The following is a 16,665-nucleotide window of genomic DNA, read 5'->3' as shown; positions in this document are numbered from 1 at the left end:
ACTTCAACCGACGTTGCAAAATCTATTTTGTAAGTAGAATTTTAACAATTTTCTTGATAAAAGCCAGGTATCGCAGCATTGGTTGGTAGATAATCGGCAACCCTAACTAACTCCTATATATATTGTTAAATGAAAACGTATTATATATAACCAAATTCATACGTAGGAAATGTTTATAAAAATAAGCATAAAAATGTAAAGGAATTGAAATTTATATCGACACGTATATAGAAAACCTAAGTAAGATTTTTTTAAGTTAACGAACTAAACAAATTAACACAAGTAATTTCCCAACATGAACAATCTATATTATTAACAGATCCATTCGTTTTCACAACAAATTACACAAAAAACCTCACTACATCAATCCTAATCTACTCTCAACTAATCTACTCTCAATCATATGAACAATATCAAAATTGCTTCTATAAACAAGAACAGATGAACAACATAATATAGAAACCCTTTGATCTAAAGAAGTAAACTAAATTGAGATATTTTGTGTGTGTCGATATCTCTACAGCTATCAATATTACTTGAATATATATGATCCAAACAAGAATCCATGATCTATCTGGATCCAAATCACAACTCACGCGTTAGGGAACAAAAGTTACCTGCAAGTCCAAAACTTTCCAAAAATGTATAGAAATAACCCAACAACAAATAACATTAATAAATAGAAATATGATAGTCAATTATAGTTTGAAACAAAATGTTAATTCAACACCTCCCCTCAAACTAAAAATGACATAACAAAAATATCAAGTAACAACTCGAAACGGATCAAACATTCGTAATTTCTCAGAAAACAAATTGTGTTGGGGGAGAGGTAACCCTTTCGTAAACATATCAACAATATTTTTATCATAATCAATTTTAAGAAGTTTAACAACATTTTTTGAAATTTTTTCACGAATAAAATGAACATCAACTTCAAAATGTTTTGTTCGCTCATGAAACACAGGATTTTGAGCCACCTTAATAGCAGAATCATTATCACAGTGAATATTAGAAACATTAAGATACTTTAAACCAAGGTCAACAAGAATTTTAACAATCCAAATAATCTCACACGTTACAGAACCTAAAGCTCTATGTTCAGATTCTGTTGAGGACCTAGATACAGTATTTTGCTTCTTGCTTTTCCAAGAAATCAGAGAACTACCAAGAAAAATACAATACCATGTTACAGACTTTCTGGATGACAAACATTTTGCCCAGTCAGCATCCATAAAACCAGTAATAGAATAAGAATTAGATTTTACAATACTAACACCTTTTCAGGATTCATTTTAAAATATCTCAAAAGTCTGATAGCAATTTCCAGGTGAGATTTCCTAGGACTTTGCATAAATTGACTTAAAGTCTGTACTGTATAGGAAATGTCAGGCCTGGTAACTGTCAAATAAATCAATTTTCCTATCAGTTTTTGAAATTTGGTTTTGTTACTTAACAGACTATCAGAACTATCAATGCCATTTTTATCAATCTTAGAATAAGAATCTAAAGGAACTTTCACACATTTGCAACCAAGAAGGCCAAACTCATGAAGAAGCTCAAGACAATATTTTCTTTGTGTAAGACACACACCAAAATTTGTATTTATAACTTATATTCCAAGAAAATACTTTAACTTCACCAAATCCTTTTTTAAGAAAAGAGACTTCAAAAAATACTTAACATTTTCAGTTTCAGTTAAATTATCACCTGTGATTATTATATCATCAACATAGACTACGAGAAGAAGAACAGATCCATTTTTATTTCTGTGACAACCCGAAATTTTTTATAATTTTTTCCTTGCAAAGCCCAGACAGTCAACTCCGCTGAATGTCAGACTCATTTCTGCTATCATTTAGCCTCGTTTAGAGTCCGTTTAAAGGTTCAAAGCTCAGTACATTCCAACATTGAGGATAGAAGTGAATTGCGTAAACTTCTAGCACCAAAATCGAGCCTTACACTCCAACATCAGGAGTGTACGGCCGCACGCCGCACACCCCTCTCCTGGCAGCACACTCACGTGTACAAAGGAGGGGTTTAGCCTTCATTCATCCCTTTTCACTCTCCAAGGCTTAGAACTCGATTTCTCTTTCAACTATCATCCGATTTTCAGCCTAGAGCTTCAAGAATGTAAGTGTTCTTCACTTGGTTTGTTGTTAATCCTTCCAAACTAGTAACACTCTTTGATTTCATCCATTGGAAATCATGTTTTGACTAGATCTTCAAATCTTCATCCATTTCACCAAAAACACCAAGAACACACACTTGTTCTTGGCGATTTTGAGCCTTCTCGAGCTTCCGGATCGTAATTACTCTTCCCTTATGCTTAGATCTTGTTAAGGACACTAGTTTAAGGCCTTGAAACTGCCCAGAACTCAAGAATATATGGTATGTGCGGCCGCACACACTCATGTGGCCGTACACCCCTCAAACACCCTCAAAACACCCCTAAAGGCTTCCATATTGTGAGTACCATTCCCTAAGCTTGTTACTTACTAGATATGAGCCTTAGAAAACGTCCAAAACATGTTTATCAAGGAGTGTGCGGCCGCACACACTCCATGTGGCCGTACACCCCTTTGTTTAGTGCTTTAGGGCCTCCAAAGTGCCTTTCTAGCTTCAACACTTGATGAGCATCAATCCTACAAGCCTCCCTACCATTTGGAAAACGTTTTGTACACTCTTTACCATGAATGTGCGGCCACACACTCCCCTGGCCGCACACCCATGGCCGCACACTCCTCAAAGTGGCCGTACACTCCCTTAGTTCGAATCGTATGTGATTCCAACACTTGGTCAAACTGTTTCCTAGTCCCGTGAGGTGTTTCCTTGCATTTGGTTGCTTCCAAGCACTATATTTATGCCAATATATGTGATTATATGTTATTTAGAACTCATTAAGTCTCGGGACTTCATTCGTGGAACTTCTCATCCTTACACGCGTATTCGTTGAATCAGCCACATCAGGTGAGTTCATACCCCGTAATGAATCTTTTAACTGTTTTAAATGTTTTAAGGGGGGGAATACAAGTTGAACACAATGTTAATTGTGTAATTGTTTGTTATAAACATTTTCAAAAGGATTACTTATGTCATTTATAAGTTGTCAAAACATCTCAAAGACTCTTTTCAAGTTATGTTACTTTATAGTTTAACAAAACTCCGTTTTTAAAGTACCAGCATAACTTAATGGTAAAATGAGTCTTTTCCACAACAGTTCAAGTACATTACTAGTAAACTATAATATGTATAGTTTAGAGTCAGTTCATACATGAGTCAGAACACACTATTTTGAGAAACATTTCACACAACACACTATACAAAAGAGTATACTATACACTAGTACAGAGAGAACATTACTACACTATAACTTACTATACAAACACTGTGATACGATAAATTAATGTGAGAAACCATTTAAGGATACAACGACACTGTGTTGTATCAATTTGTAACGAGACTCTCCTGGAGGGAGAGCGGGCATCTTGTGTATAGATCTATACGGGACAGACACTCCCACACCCTGACTGTTAGCTACAGTCCCAGCCGATAAGGCCAAGGGGTGACAAAATGTCACCTCACTACATATGACACCGGAGGGTCATCTTTTATTCAGTCGACGATCAGCATGGTTACATACGAGTTCACATTAAATCCTTTAATTTACCATTTTGGGATTAAAGGCTACTTTAGACTCCCCGAGGTGTATTGTACATTTAATACTACCTGGAGCCTGTATTTTATTACTTAAGACTCCCCGAGGTGTATTGTCCATTTAATACTACCTGGAGTCTGTATTTTATCAAAACGACTCCCCAAGGTGTATTGTACATTTAATACTACCTGGAGTCGGTATTTTATTACTTTATAGCCAGCAGTGTCACTGCTGAGGTAAAACATTATTTTCCCTATTACATTTATTTTGTGATCTTCTCACATATTCATTAATGTATAAACTATATTTTGTTAATGATAGTTTCATTCGGGAAAATACACACTCATACAAGAAATATACATACATAACATTTGATGCCTTGGTAGAAGGCTACGTTTAGTAGAAAGGACCATAATGCTAACCTTATGACTCCTTAATGTATACATCAAAGGATACATATATATCAATAGGATCCGACAGGTAATAGGATGTGTGCTCTCCGCTTCATTTCCTGTTCCTTGTTTGGTTGTGGGCTTGGAGCAGATTCACCCAGCCTATTATCTATTCAATTCTAGATATATATGTCCAGTATACATTAAGTCATCATAAGGGTACCAGGTATGGGTCAAGTCATAGGACACAGAGTCAATGCACAGTTTTCTAGTACAGAACATACTTTCCAAATCAAAACTTTTGGTATACAAAACTAGAAACTTACCAGCTAAGGGTTTAATCCGTTTTATTAAACCAGTATAAACTTAAAGGACCTTAGGTGAGTAACTTTATAATATTTTAGTTTATACATCATGGTTATATATCATTAATATCCTATAGATAGTTGCATGTGTGCTTTCCGCCTTACTTCCTGTTCCTTGTTTGGTTGTGGGCTTAGGGCAGATTCACCCAATTAACTCTCTATCCGATATCAGATCCTATATAGTCAGTATAAACTAAGTGATTATAGAAGTAATCACTGTTGTCACCATTTTATTATAAGAAATAAGAGTTTTCCTTAAAGAATCTTTTCATTAAATATGAAGAAACCATTACAATTAACTCCATGAGTAACAAGTGAACACGCCAGAGTTATATACAACAATGATCTAACAAACAATGGGATGTGTGCTATCCGCCTTACTCCCTGTTCCTTAATTGGTTGAGAGCTTAGGATAGATGCGCACAGTCGATTGCTTGTTTACTCTGAGTTTTATATCACTTGTATCCAATTAGTACTCATAGAAGGGATTGTAGGATCATTTTTACGTATCTTTCATCAAGGTAGGAAATATAGGACTTCCTAAGGGGAACAGGCGAAGTTTTCTAAACAGAACTTACAACTCACTACACTTTTCAACTACATTTTTCAACTACGTTTTCAACAGCAGTTTACCACAACATTTTACAACTTACTTACATCACTAAAATCTTATGAACTCACCAACTTAATTGCTGATCAACTCTTTCAAATAACTTGTATTCTCAGGAGCCTAGTAGACAGGTACTCGTGCTGGGAATTCAGAAGATGGAGCAGTATAGCTTCAAGTCTTGTTTGTTATTTGCTTATGTATTCTCTGTTTTGTGAACACACACACCTTGTAAACACTTACTTCCTAATGAAATGGTTGTTCATTACTTTGCTTACTATAATGCATGTCTTGTGATACTAAACATGACGTCCTCCACCCCAGAACGTTTCCGCCGTTCCGGTTTTGGGGTTTGACAGATTGGTATCAGAGCATTGTTTATAGTGAACTAAGTATATCAACCGATAAAAGATATACAACTATAAATACAATGGGGCTTAAGTGGTCTGGATAATGGTATAGTTTAAGAGTATAACGATAAGTTATAAAAATATACCTACTTGCTTATACATGTACATACTAGACCAAGTATCACAAGAATAACAGAACTAAAAGTACTTAAAGGTTGAACACTGTCGTTAAACCTAAACAGTTATGTAATCATAGCTAGGATCAATATAGCCTGATCAACTATATTCATTTGAGATGTGACCGACATGTGTTTGGGAGTGATGTGGTGTTGCTACAGTCTTAAAACTTACTGAATACTAAGTCAAGAGAATACTAGAACAAGTACATTTGAGTTAGAATACTATAGGAGTATTCTATGATACAATAACGCGATAACAAGTTTGAAACACACTAAGTACATTACTTTAAAATACTATAGGAGTATTTTAGGCACTATACAAATAACTTATGTGATAACTTAAAAGACCCTTACGGATAGGTCTATAATCTTGCAATGTATACTTCCAAGGTTATATATAATTGAGATTTTATAGACTTAGAATTTGTGATCTACGCTCCACTACCTGTTCCTTGTTTGGTTGTGGTTTTGGAGTAGGATCACTTATTCGAAGGTCTATTTAATCTTAAGTTATATACAACTTGTGTACATTGTGCAATTATAGGAGGACTCTATAAGGATCACCCCATAAAGTTACCTTAAATCTCATAGATTCTTTAGTCACATCCGTTCTCACACGACAAACCCAGATAGATGTAACCACTTCCTCATAGTAGACAACAGAAGAGTTCAGGAGGAACAAGAGCAAGTTCATGAGAAGTTTTCAAATAGGGATTAACCGAAGTAACCAAAATGTCTTACACGTCACACTAATAAATAATAATCTTGCTAACTTAATGAGCGAGTGGAAACACTGCTCACATTATGTGTTAGGATTATTTTCTTACATGCAGCTGGTAATAGTTATTCAGGTAAAAAATATTCATTCGAGGATAGCCATTTCAAATTCATAGAGTTTATTTGGTATAAACTCTTTTATGAATTGTTTCTAGTACCCCGTGGAAGTTAGGACCCGATACACTCAGAACTGGAATAACCTTGTCTTTTTAGCTTTCGGCTTGTGTCCACTGCTATAGACTTATTCCATCTCATATTTGTATTCTTTTAGCAAAGATGCCTCCTTGCAAATCGAACAGACGCACTATTCCGATAACTCCAACTCAACCGCCACTACCCCCGTCACAGTTCGACCTAGCTGCTTTTCAGGCAGCGGTAACAGCAGCAACGATAGCCGCCCTTACCCAAATTCGCACAAGTGGTATCAGTGGATCTGGTGGCGGCGCTCACCTAAACAACCACGGAGATACCCACGAACACCCAAGGGAATGTTCGTATAAAGACTTCATGAAATGCAAACCCAGTTCCTTCGATGGAAATGGTGGAGTCATCGCTTTGATGCAATGGTTCGAGAGAACAGAGTCGATTTTCGAGATCTGTTCGTGCCCCGAAGGGAGAAAAGTGAAGTTTGCTTCCTGCACCTTCTTCGGAAGAGCCCTAACATGGTGGAATGGCCATGTTAAGTCACTGACTCTAACAGTGGCAAACTCTATGGGCTGGGAAAACTTGAAAGAAAGGATGACGAAAGAGTACTGCTCAAGGGGCGAAGTACAAAAGCTGGAACAAGAGCTATGGGAGCTCAGGATGGTTGGCTCAGACATAGTGGCCTACACTGACAGGTTTAGCGACTTTGCAACACTATGCCCCGGGATGGTAACCCTGGAGAGCAAGAAGATAGAAAGATACATCTAGGGTCTGACTGCCCCGACCCAAGGAAATGTGTTGTCTTCTAACCCGGCCACATTCGATAGTGCTAAGCACTTGGCTTAGCGACTCATCGACCATGAAGTCCACCATGGCGTAGAAGTCCCGGTTCCTGGGCCATCGAGGGAAGAGGACTATGGACAGAAGTCGGGGAACACGGGGAAGAAGAAGCGAACAACACAGAACACCCCGCAGGAGGAACGAACGAGTACTATGTACACCGCCACAAAACCTGCTACTCCAGCACCTGCCAGTCGTTATGCTGGAACTCTTCTGAAGTGTGGGAAGTGCAACTATCACCACACCGGAGTATGCCGGAAAATGTATTGTCTGAACTGCCACCGAAAAGGACACACAGTCCGTTTCTGCAGGGCACCGGCTCAACCGATCTCCCAAGTCCCCGGAGTTGAAGAAAACCAAGCCTGCTATGGCTATGGTGATATTGGACACTACCAGGAGGACTGTCCGATAACAAAGAACTCAGGAGCGGATGGACGAATTCTGATGATCACCGCAGGGGAATCGACCTCGGAGTCGCCTTCGAGCAGCGGTACGGTTTCGACCTAGTAATTGCTTTGAAAATTAATTTATATTTATATAAGTTTAAAACTTGGGGATAACACCTAAAAGTAATTATAATAACTCACTCATAGGAACAAGTCACAGTATTCAAAAGAACTAAAGGATCCGTTTAGAGAAGCTATGATGGCTGAACATATACATCAGGGTTGTGCATAACTAAGATGTTGCAGACTTAGAGTGAGTAATTCTGCCTTAATTCCTGTTCCTTGTTTGGTTGTGGATTTGAGGCAGAGTTACTCAGTCGACCGTCTTCGTCATCTTAATTATTCATAACTTGTATATGACAGGCGATCGTAGTGGTACCGAGAAGGATCATGATATAAAGTATCATCACCAGTTATCAAAAACACTTTCATTTGTATGTATGCGCACATCGCGGTACCATACGTAGAAGTGTTAACATCAAGGGGAAAAACAGAAAGCACTAGAACATTTACAAAGAGTACATTTTCGAACACTCTAGAAGTACACTACCGAACGCACTAAGAGAGCACTATCGAACACACTAAGAGTACACTATCAAACACACTAAGAGTACGCTATCGAACACACTAAGAGTACACTATCGAACACACAAAGAGTACATTTTCGAACACACTAGAAGTACACTATCGAACGCACTAAGAGAACACTATCGAACACACTAAGAGAACACTATCGAACACACTAAGAGTACACTATCGAACACACTAAGAGTACGCTATCGAACACACTAAGAGTACACTATCGAACACACAAAGAGTACATTTTCGAACACACTAGAAGTACATTTTCGAACGCACTAAGAGTACACAGTCGAACGCACAAAGGGTACATTTTCGAGCACGCTAGGGATACATCATCGTATAACATACGTTTCTTTCAAATTGACCAAACCCTATTCAGCAAAGACTCCGTTACTATCATTCGTCATGAATTGGCGTGGTCCTCACCAAACTAAGTTCATATGTTTCTATCGCCTCGATCGTCAAGCTCTCGAAACTCCAGTCATTCGTATCAACAGTCCGACCTAAACCTCAGTTTTTATCTTTTGTATTCTAAACCCTTAAGTACTCATGCGAAGAGTACTTTGGCCTCCGAAGCCTTATCGTCGGATGTCCGCAGACCGTCACGAAATACCACTCGTCCAACAAACCCAAGTTCGAGCAGAGAGGCTATGGACGAATACAGCCTACCTATCACTATTCAGGGTATACGCGAGAGTGGTATATGATTATGATTACGCAGATTTAGTATGTGTGCTTCCGCCCTATCTCCTGTTCCTTGTTTGGTTGTAGACTTGGGGCAGAGTCGCACATCCGACAGTCTTACTAATCCTAATTATATACGACTTGTATACACGAAGTAATGATAGATGTACCAAGTACGAATCCTATCATGAACACCAGGGAAAAGTTGCCAGGTCTACGAGTAGGTATTCTGCAAATCAGAGGAACGCAACCCCAATAGTACTGTAAGAAGGCTAATTTCGGGACGAAATTCCATCTAACTGGGGGATGATGTGACAACCCGAAATTTTTTATAATTTTTGCCTTGCAAAGCCCAGCCAGTCAACTCCGCTGAATGTCAGACTCATTTCTGCTATCATTTAGCCTCGTTTAGAGTCCGTTTAAAGGTTCAAAGCTCAGTACATTCCAACATTGAGCATAGAAATGGATCGCGTAAACTTCTAGCACCAAAATCGAGCCTTACACTCCAACATCAGGAGTGTACGGCCGCACACTGGGTGTGTGGCCGCACACCCCTCTCCTGGCAGCACACTCACGTGTACAAAGGAGGGGTTTAGCCTTCATTCATCCCTTTTCACTCTCCAAGGCTTAGAACTCGATTTCTCTCTCAACTATCATCCGATTTTCAGCCTAGAGCTTCAAGAATGTAAGTGTTCTTCACTTGGTTTTTTGTTAATCCTTCCAAACTAGTAAAACTATTTGATTTCATCCATTGGAAATCATGTTTTGACTAGATCTTCAAATCTTCATCCATTTCACCAAGAACACCAAGAACACACACTTGTTCTTGGCGATTTTGAGCCTTCTCGAGCTTCCGGATCGTAAGTACTCTTCCTTTATGCTTAGATCTTGTTAAGGAGACTAGTTTAAGGCCTTAAAACTACCCAGAACTCAAGAATATATGGTGTGTGCAGCCGCACACACTCATGTGGCCGTACACCCCTCAAACACCCCTCAAACACCCTTAAAACACCCCTAAAGGCTTCCATATTGTGAGTACCATTCCCTAAGCTTGTTACTTACTAGATATGAGCCTTAGAAAACGTCCAAAACATGTTCATCAAGGAGTGTGCGGCCGCACACACTCCATGTGGCCGTACACCCCTTTGTTTAGTGCTTTAGGGCCTCCAAAGTGGCTTTCTAGCTTCAACACTTGATGAGCATCAGTCCTACAAGCCTCCCTACCATTTGGAAAACGTTTTGTGCACTCTTTACCATGAGTGTGCGGCCACAAACTCCCCTGGCCGCACACCCATGGCCGCACACTCCTCAAAGTGGCCGTACACTCCCTTAGTTCGAATCATATGTGATTCCAACACTCGGTCAAAGTGTTTCCTAGTCCCGTGACGTGTTTCCTTGCATTTGGTTGCTTCCAAGCACTATATTTATGCATATATATGTGATTATATGTCATTTAGGACTCGTTAAGTCTCGGCACTTCATTCGTGGAACTTCTCATCCTTACACGCGTATTCGTTGAATCACCCACATCAGGTGAGTTCATACCCCGTAATGAATCTTTTAACTGTTTTAAATGTTTTAATGGGGGGGGGGAATACAAGTTGAACACAATGTTAATTGTGTAATTGTTTGTTATAAACATTTTCAAAAGGATTACTTATGTCATTTATAAGTTGTCAAAACAACTCAAAGACTCTTTTCAAGTTATGTTAATTTATAGTTTAACAAAACTCCGTTTTTAAAGTACCAGCATAACTTAATGGTAAAATGAGTCTTTTCCACAACAGTTCAAGTACAATACTAGTAAACTATAATAGGTATAGTTTAGAGTCAGTTCATACATACGTCAGAACACACTATTTTGAGAAACATTTCACACTACACACTATACAGGAGAGTATACTATACACTAGTACAGAGAGAACATTACAACACTATAACTTACTATACAAACACTGTTATACGATAAATTAATGTGACAAACCATTTAAGGATACAATGACACTGTGTTGTATCAATTTGGAACCAGAGTCTCCTGGAGGGAGAGCGGGCATCTTGTGTATAGATCTATACGGGACAGATACTCCCACACCCTGACTGTTAGCTATAGTCCCAGCCGATAAGGCCAAGGGGTGACAAAATGTCACCTCACTACATATGACACCGGAGGGTCATCTTTTATTCAGTCGACGATCAGCTTGGTTACATACGAGTTCACATTAAATCCTTTAATTTACCATTTTGGGATTAAAGGCTACTTTAGACTCCCCGAGGTGTATTGTACATTTAATACTACCTGGAGCCTGTATTTTATTACTTAAGACTCCCCGAGGTGTATTGTCCATTTAATACTACCTGGAGTCTGTATTTTATCAAAACGAATCCCAGAGGTGTATTGTACATTTAATACTACCTGGAGTCGGTATTTTATTACTTTATAGCCAGCAGTGTCACTGCTGAGGTAAAACATTATTTTCCCTATTACATTTATTTTGTGATTTTCTCACATATTCATTAATGTATAAACTATATTTTGTTAATTATAGTTTCATTCGGCAAAATACACACTCATACAAGAAACATACGTAGATAACATTTGATGCCTTGGTAGAAGGCTACGTTTAGTAGAAAGGACCATAATGCTAACCTGATGATTCCTTAATGTATACATCAAAGGATACATATATATCAATAGGATCCGACAGGTAATAGGATGTGTGCTCTCCGCTTCATTTCATGTTCCTTGTTTGGTTGTGTTCTTGGAGCAGATTCACCCAGCCTATTATCTATTCGATTCTAGATATATATGTCCAGTATACATTAAGTCATCATAAGGGTACCAGGTATGGGTCAAGTCATAGGACATAGAGTCAATGCACAGTTTTCTAGTACAGAACATACTTTTCAAATCAGAACTTTTGGTATACAAAACTAGAAACTTACCAGCTAAGGGTTTAATCTGTTTTATTAAACCAGTATAAACTTAAAGGACCTTAGGTGATTAACTTTATAATATTTTAGTTTATACATCACGGTTATATATCATTAATATCCAATAGATAGTTGGATGGGTGCTTTCCGCCTTACTTCCTGTTCCTTGTTTGGTTGTGGGCTTAGGACAGATTCACCGAGTTAACTCTCTAACCGATATCATATCCTATATAGTCAGTATAAACTAAGTGATTATAGAAGTAATCACTGTGGTCACCATTTTTTTATAAGAAACAAGAGTTTTCCTTAAAGAATCTTTTCATTAAATATAAAGAAACCCTTACAATTAACTCCATGAGTAATAAGTGAACATGCCAGAGTTATATATAACAATGATCTAACAAACAATGGGATGTGTGTTATCCGCCTTACTCCCTGTTCCTTAATTGGTTGAGAGCTTAGGATAGATGCGCACAGTCGATTGCTTGTTTACTCTGAGTTTTATATCACTTGTATCCATTTAGTACTCATAGAAGGGATTGTAGGATCATTTTTACATATCTTTCATCAAGGTAGGAAATATAGGATTTCCTAAGGGGAACAGGCGAAGTTTTCTAAATAGAACTTACAACTCACTACACTTTTCAACTACATTTTTCAACTACGTTTTCAACAGCAGTTTACCACAACATTTTACAACTTACTTACATCACTAAAGTCTTATGAACTCACCAGCTTAATTGCTGATCAACTCTTTCAAATAACTTGTATTCTCTGGAACCTAGTAGACAGGTACTCGTGCTGGGAATTCAGAAGATGGAGCAGTATAGCTTCAAGTCCTGTTTGTTATTTGCTTATGTATTCTATGTTTTGTGAACACACACCTTGTAAACACTTTCTTCCTAATGAAATGGTTGTTCATTACTTTGCTTACTATAAAGCATGTCTTGTGATACTAAACATGACGTCCTCCACCCCAGAACGTTTCCGTCGTTCCGGTTTTGGGGTGTGACAATTTCTAACAAATAAAGAGAAATCATTTATGCTTTGAGAAAAATCAAAATCAACTAAAGAACTACAAAATTTTTCATTCCACTTACGTGGAGCCTGTTTCAAACCATATAAAGACCTTTTAAGTTTACACACACGACTGTACCCCTTTGTATGATAGCCTTGAGGAAGTGTCATGTAGACATTTTCATCCAAGCTACCATACAAAAAAGCATTGTTTATGTCAAGCTGAAACAAATTCCAACTCTTATTTATAGCTAAAGAAATAACAATTCTAACAGTAACCAGTTTTGCTACAGGAGAAAAGGTCTCAGAATAGTCAAGACCTTATCTTTGATTATAGCCCTTAACTACAAGTCTTGCTTTGTACCTATCAATTTCACCATTTCACTTATATTTAATTTTATATATCCACCTACAACCAATATGTTTCCTATATTTAGGCAAATCAGTTATATCCCAAGTGTTATTTCTGTATAAAGCCTCCATTTCCTCATTCATTGCTTTGATCCAATTAGGATCATTACAATCTTCATTATAAGTTTGAGGTTCAAGAGTTTTATTCAAGTTAGAAACAAAACATTTTGTTTAACTATCAAGATTAGAATAGTTAACAGATTTTTCAACTCCATATTTGTATTTACCTTCAACCACATAACCATTGAACTTAGTTGGCCTTTCAGGAGTTCTCAAAGGTCTAGAGGAATGAGTAGAAAAATTAGGAGTGGAATTGTTTTGACTATTTTCCTCAGTCTGATTAGATGTACTGGGAACATCCTCATCAAACCAAGGCACAAATGTATCCTTAGGCATAGTATCTGTATCACTATCAACAAGAAATTAAGGTACAACTGCACCATCAGTTTGTTGGGTCACTCCCAAGTCATCTGAATTAGAGCTATTAATCAAGGACTTATTCAAATCAGACTCATCATCGGAAAAATGATTCGAAAAAGAGAAAGAATGATGCCTAGTTTTAACAACCGAATCAGAAGATGAAGGAGATGATTTCATCTTAAAAGGAAAAACATTCTCATAAAATTTAACATCCCTGGAAAAGAAAACAAGACTTGTGTCAAGGCTGAGAAGTTTATAACCCTTTTTTTCATTAGAATAACCAATCATAATGCATTTCTCAGACTTACAACAAAACTTATCAGAAACGTTTAATTTTGTTGCAAAACATAAACATCCAAACACTCTTTAATTATCAAACTTAGGAGAGTGGTTGTAAATCTTTTCAAAAGGAGACATACCATTTAAAATAGAAGTAGGAATACGTTTATTAAAAAAACAGCAGTCATAACAGCATCCCCCCAAAACTTAACAGGAAGACCAGACTCAAAAAGTAATGACCTAGAAATGTTTAAGATATGTTTGTGTTTCCTCTCCACAACACCATTTTGTTGTGGAGTGTAAACACAGGAAGGTTGATGAACAATCCCTTTTAAAACAAACAAACTTTTCATTCTATGATTTACAAATTCTGTTCGATTATCAGATCTAATCACTTTAACTTTAACAGAAAAATTATTTTCTATAAGATTCAAAAAACTTTACATACAAGAGAAAACTTCTTCCGTAGACTTCATAAGATAAACCCACCTAAGTACCTCTAGTAAAATCATCAACAATAGTTAGAAAAAACTTGAAATTTCCAACAGAAGGAGTTTTATATGGACCCCAAACATCAAAATCAACAAGATCTCCAAGACCTTTTGAAGAATAAAGACTAACAGAAAAGGGCTCTCTAGTTTGTTTAGCTTTCTGAGAAACCTCACAAGGAGGTAAAGAATTATTACTAAAATTTAGTTTTTCTTTTAAGGAAGTAAGAGCTTGATCATAAGGATGACCAAGTCTACTATGCCAGGTTAATTTTGACACAAAACATTTATCAACACTAGAGTTACAAAAAGACTTGCCTGGAGGAGTACTATTGAGATAATAAAGTCCCCCTCCCTCATTACCAATCTCCATGGACTGTGAGTCCTGCACCATACAGTTATATTCATAAAAAATGACTCTACATTTACTATCCTTGCATAACTTGTGAACAGACAACAAATTAACATTGAAGTCTGGAACAAAGAAAACATCAAACAACGTGAGTTTATTTGAAAGACTCATATTTCCAATTTTATGAATTTTGGCAGTAGACCCATTTGGGTGATCAACTCTAAGATTAGATTAGAAACATTCACAAGATCATTTAAATTTGACTCAGAGGAAGTCATATGTGGATTAGCTCCAGATTCAACAATCCACTGATCAGACTTAAAAGATTTTTTTTTTCAAAAGTTACACGAAGTACCTGCCATATTGGAACTGGCAGTTACTTCCTCCATGTATTGTTTATCACCAATAAGCTGAAGAAGCTTGAAGAATTGTTCTTAAGTAAGAGATCTAAGATCATAATTATTAACACTAGAAGAGCAAGCATCAGTGCTAGTAGAAATAACATTGTTCCCAGAGAAGGATCTCTCAGAACCATTGTGATTAGAAAAATTATTATTGTTGTAGTTACTAGAAGATCTATTTCCCCCATTTCTAGGTTTAAAATCTTTAGGATATCCTACAAGTTTAAAACATTTCTCAATTGTGTGACCTTTAATACCACGGTGTTTACACTGAAGACCTTGATTAGGACCTTTATTCCTTTTATTATCATTGAATTTACTGTTTAAAAAAGCAGTGGTTTGAGATTTACCAGAATTATTAGACACATAACCATTTTTTTTGAAAAGATTCTTCTCTTGATGTAGTAGCAAAATCACGTCTAACATTAGGTAAAGGATCAGTTAAGAGAATATGACTTTTTACTTGATTGTAACATTCATCAAGACCACTTAAGAACTGCATAAGTTTCATAAGTTTTGAATGATTATTTAATTGAGTAGAGGCAACACAAACACATTCAGTTAAGTTGGTTAACCCATCAAATTCCTTCCATAAGGAATCAAGTTTATTGTAGTAATCAGACACATATAAGACATTTTGAGTGAAAGAGTTAATTTTTTGATGAATGTTAAAAATAACAGATCCATCAGATTTACAATAAGTTTCATTTAATTCATTCCAAATGTCAACAGCCTTTTCAGAACCAGCATGTCCTGCATAAATGGTCTCAGAGATGGATCCAAGAAGCCAAGAACACACGGCAACATTGGATCTTTCCCATTTAAGAGCCTTGATGGGATCGTTATCAATTTTATTAACAGTTCCTTCAACAAAACCTAATTTATTTTTAGCGTTTAAAGCTCTAGTCATAGAGCTTTTCCAAATTCTGAAATTTTCAGTTCCAAGCAATTTAAACGAAATAATAGTTCCAGTTACAGTATCTGTAGGATGAATATACAATGGATAATCAACATCTAGTGAGTCGGGGATCTTAGTCCCTGATGCACCAGGAATCTCCCCAGTCATAATAAATCAATGAACACAACAAGAATACAAAAAAAAACAGAGGAACCTTAAATCAAAGGTCAGAATATTCAGCCAATAAAATGGTGAACTAAGATCAACAATAAAGCCTTGCTAAAAACAACAATATAAACAATATGAAGTAGAGCAATAACAAACCATACCACAGATAACCAGGACAGAGAAACAACCTGAATAGAAGGTTGAAGACTTGCAGTGATCGAGTAGAATCTTCAACAACAGCAATGAAGAATCCATAGATTTTTAAAAAAACACATA

At 36.9% G+C, this 16,665-nt stretch overlaps 1 protein-coding gene across 1 annotated transcript; it reads right to left on the bottom strand.

Annotated features, from left to right (window-relative positions):
- Positions 1-15,681: 15,681 nt before the first annotated feature.
- LOC145105452 (uncharacterized) lies at positions 15,682-16,389 on the bottom strand. Its single transcript, XM_079042552.1, has one exon. It carries the CDS (start codon positions 16,387-16,389, stop codon positions 15,682-15,684), a length of 708 nt encoding a protein of 235 aa, XP_078898678.1.
- Positions 16,390-16,665: the final 276 nt, after the last annotated feature.

Source organism: Lactuca virosa, chromosome 4 (genome assembly GCF_052849685.1).
Source record: "Lactuca virosa cultivar CGN04683 chromosome 4, Lactuca_virosa_CGN04683_v6, whole genome shotgun sequence".
In the NCBI taxonomy this organism is placed as follows: domain Eukaryota; kingdom Viridiplantae; phylum Streptophyta; class Magnoliopsida; order Asterales; family Asteraceae; genus Lactuca; species Lactuca virosa.
The sequence above is the reverse complement of the archived record's forward strand: the minus strand, read 5'-3'. Positions and strand labels throughout refer to the sequence as shown.

Coding starts and splice junctions, on each gene's coding strand:
- LOC145105452 (XM_079042552.1), bottom strand. CDS start 16,389: ATGACTGGGGAGATTCCTGGTGCATCAGGGACTAAGATCCCCGACTCA.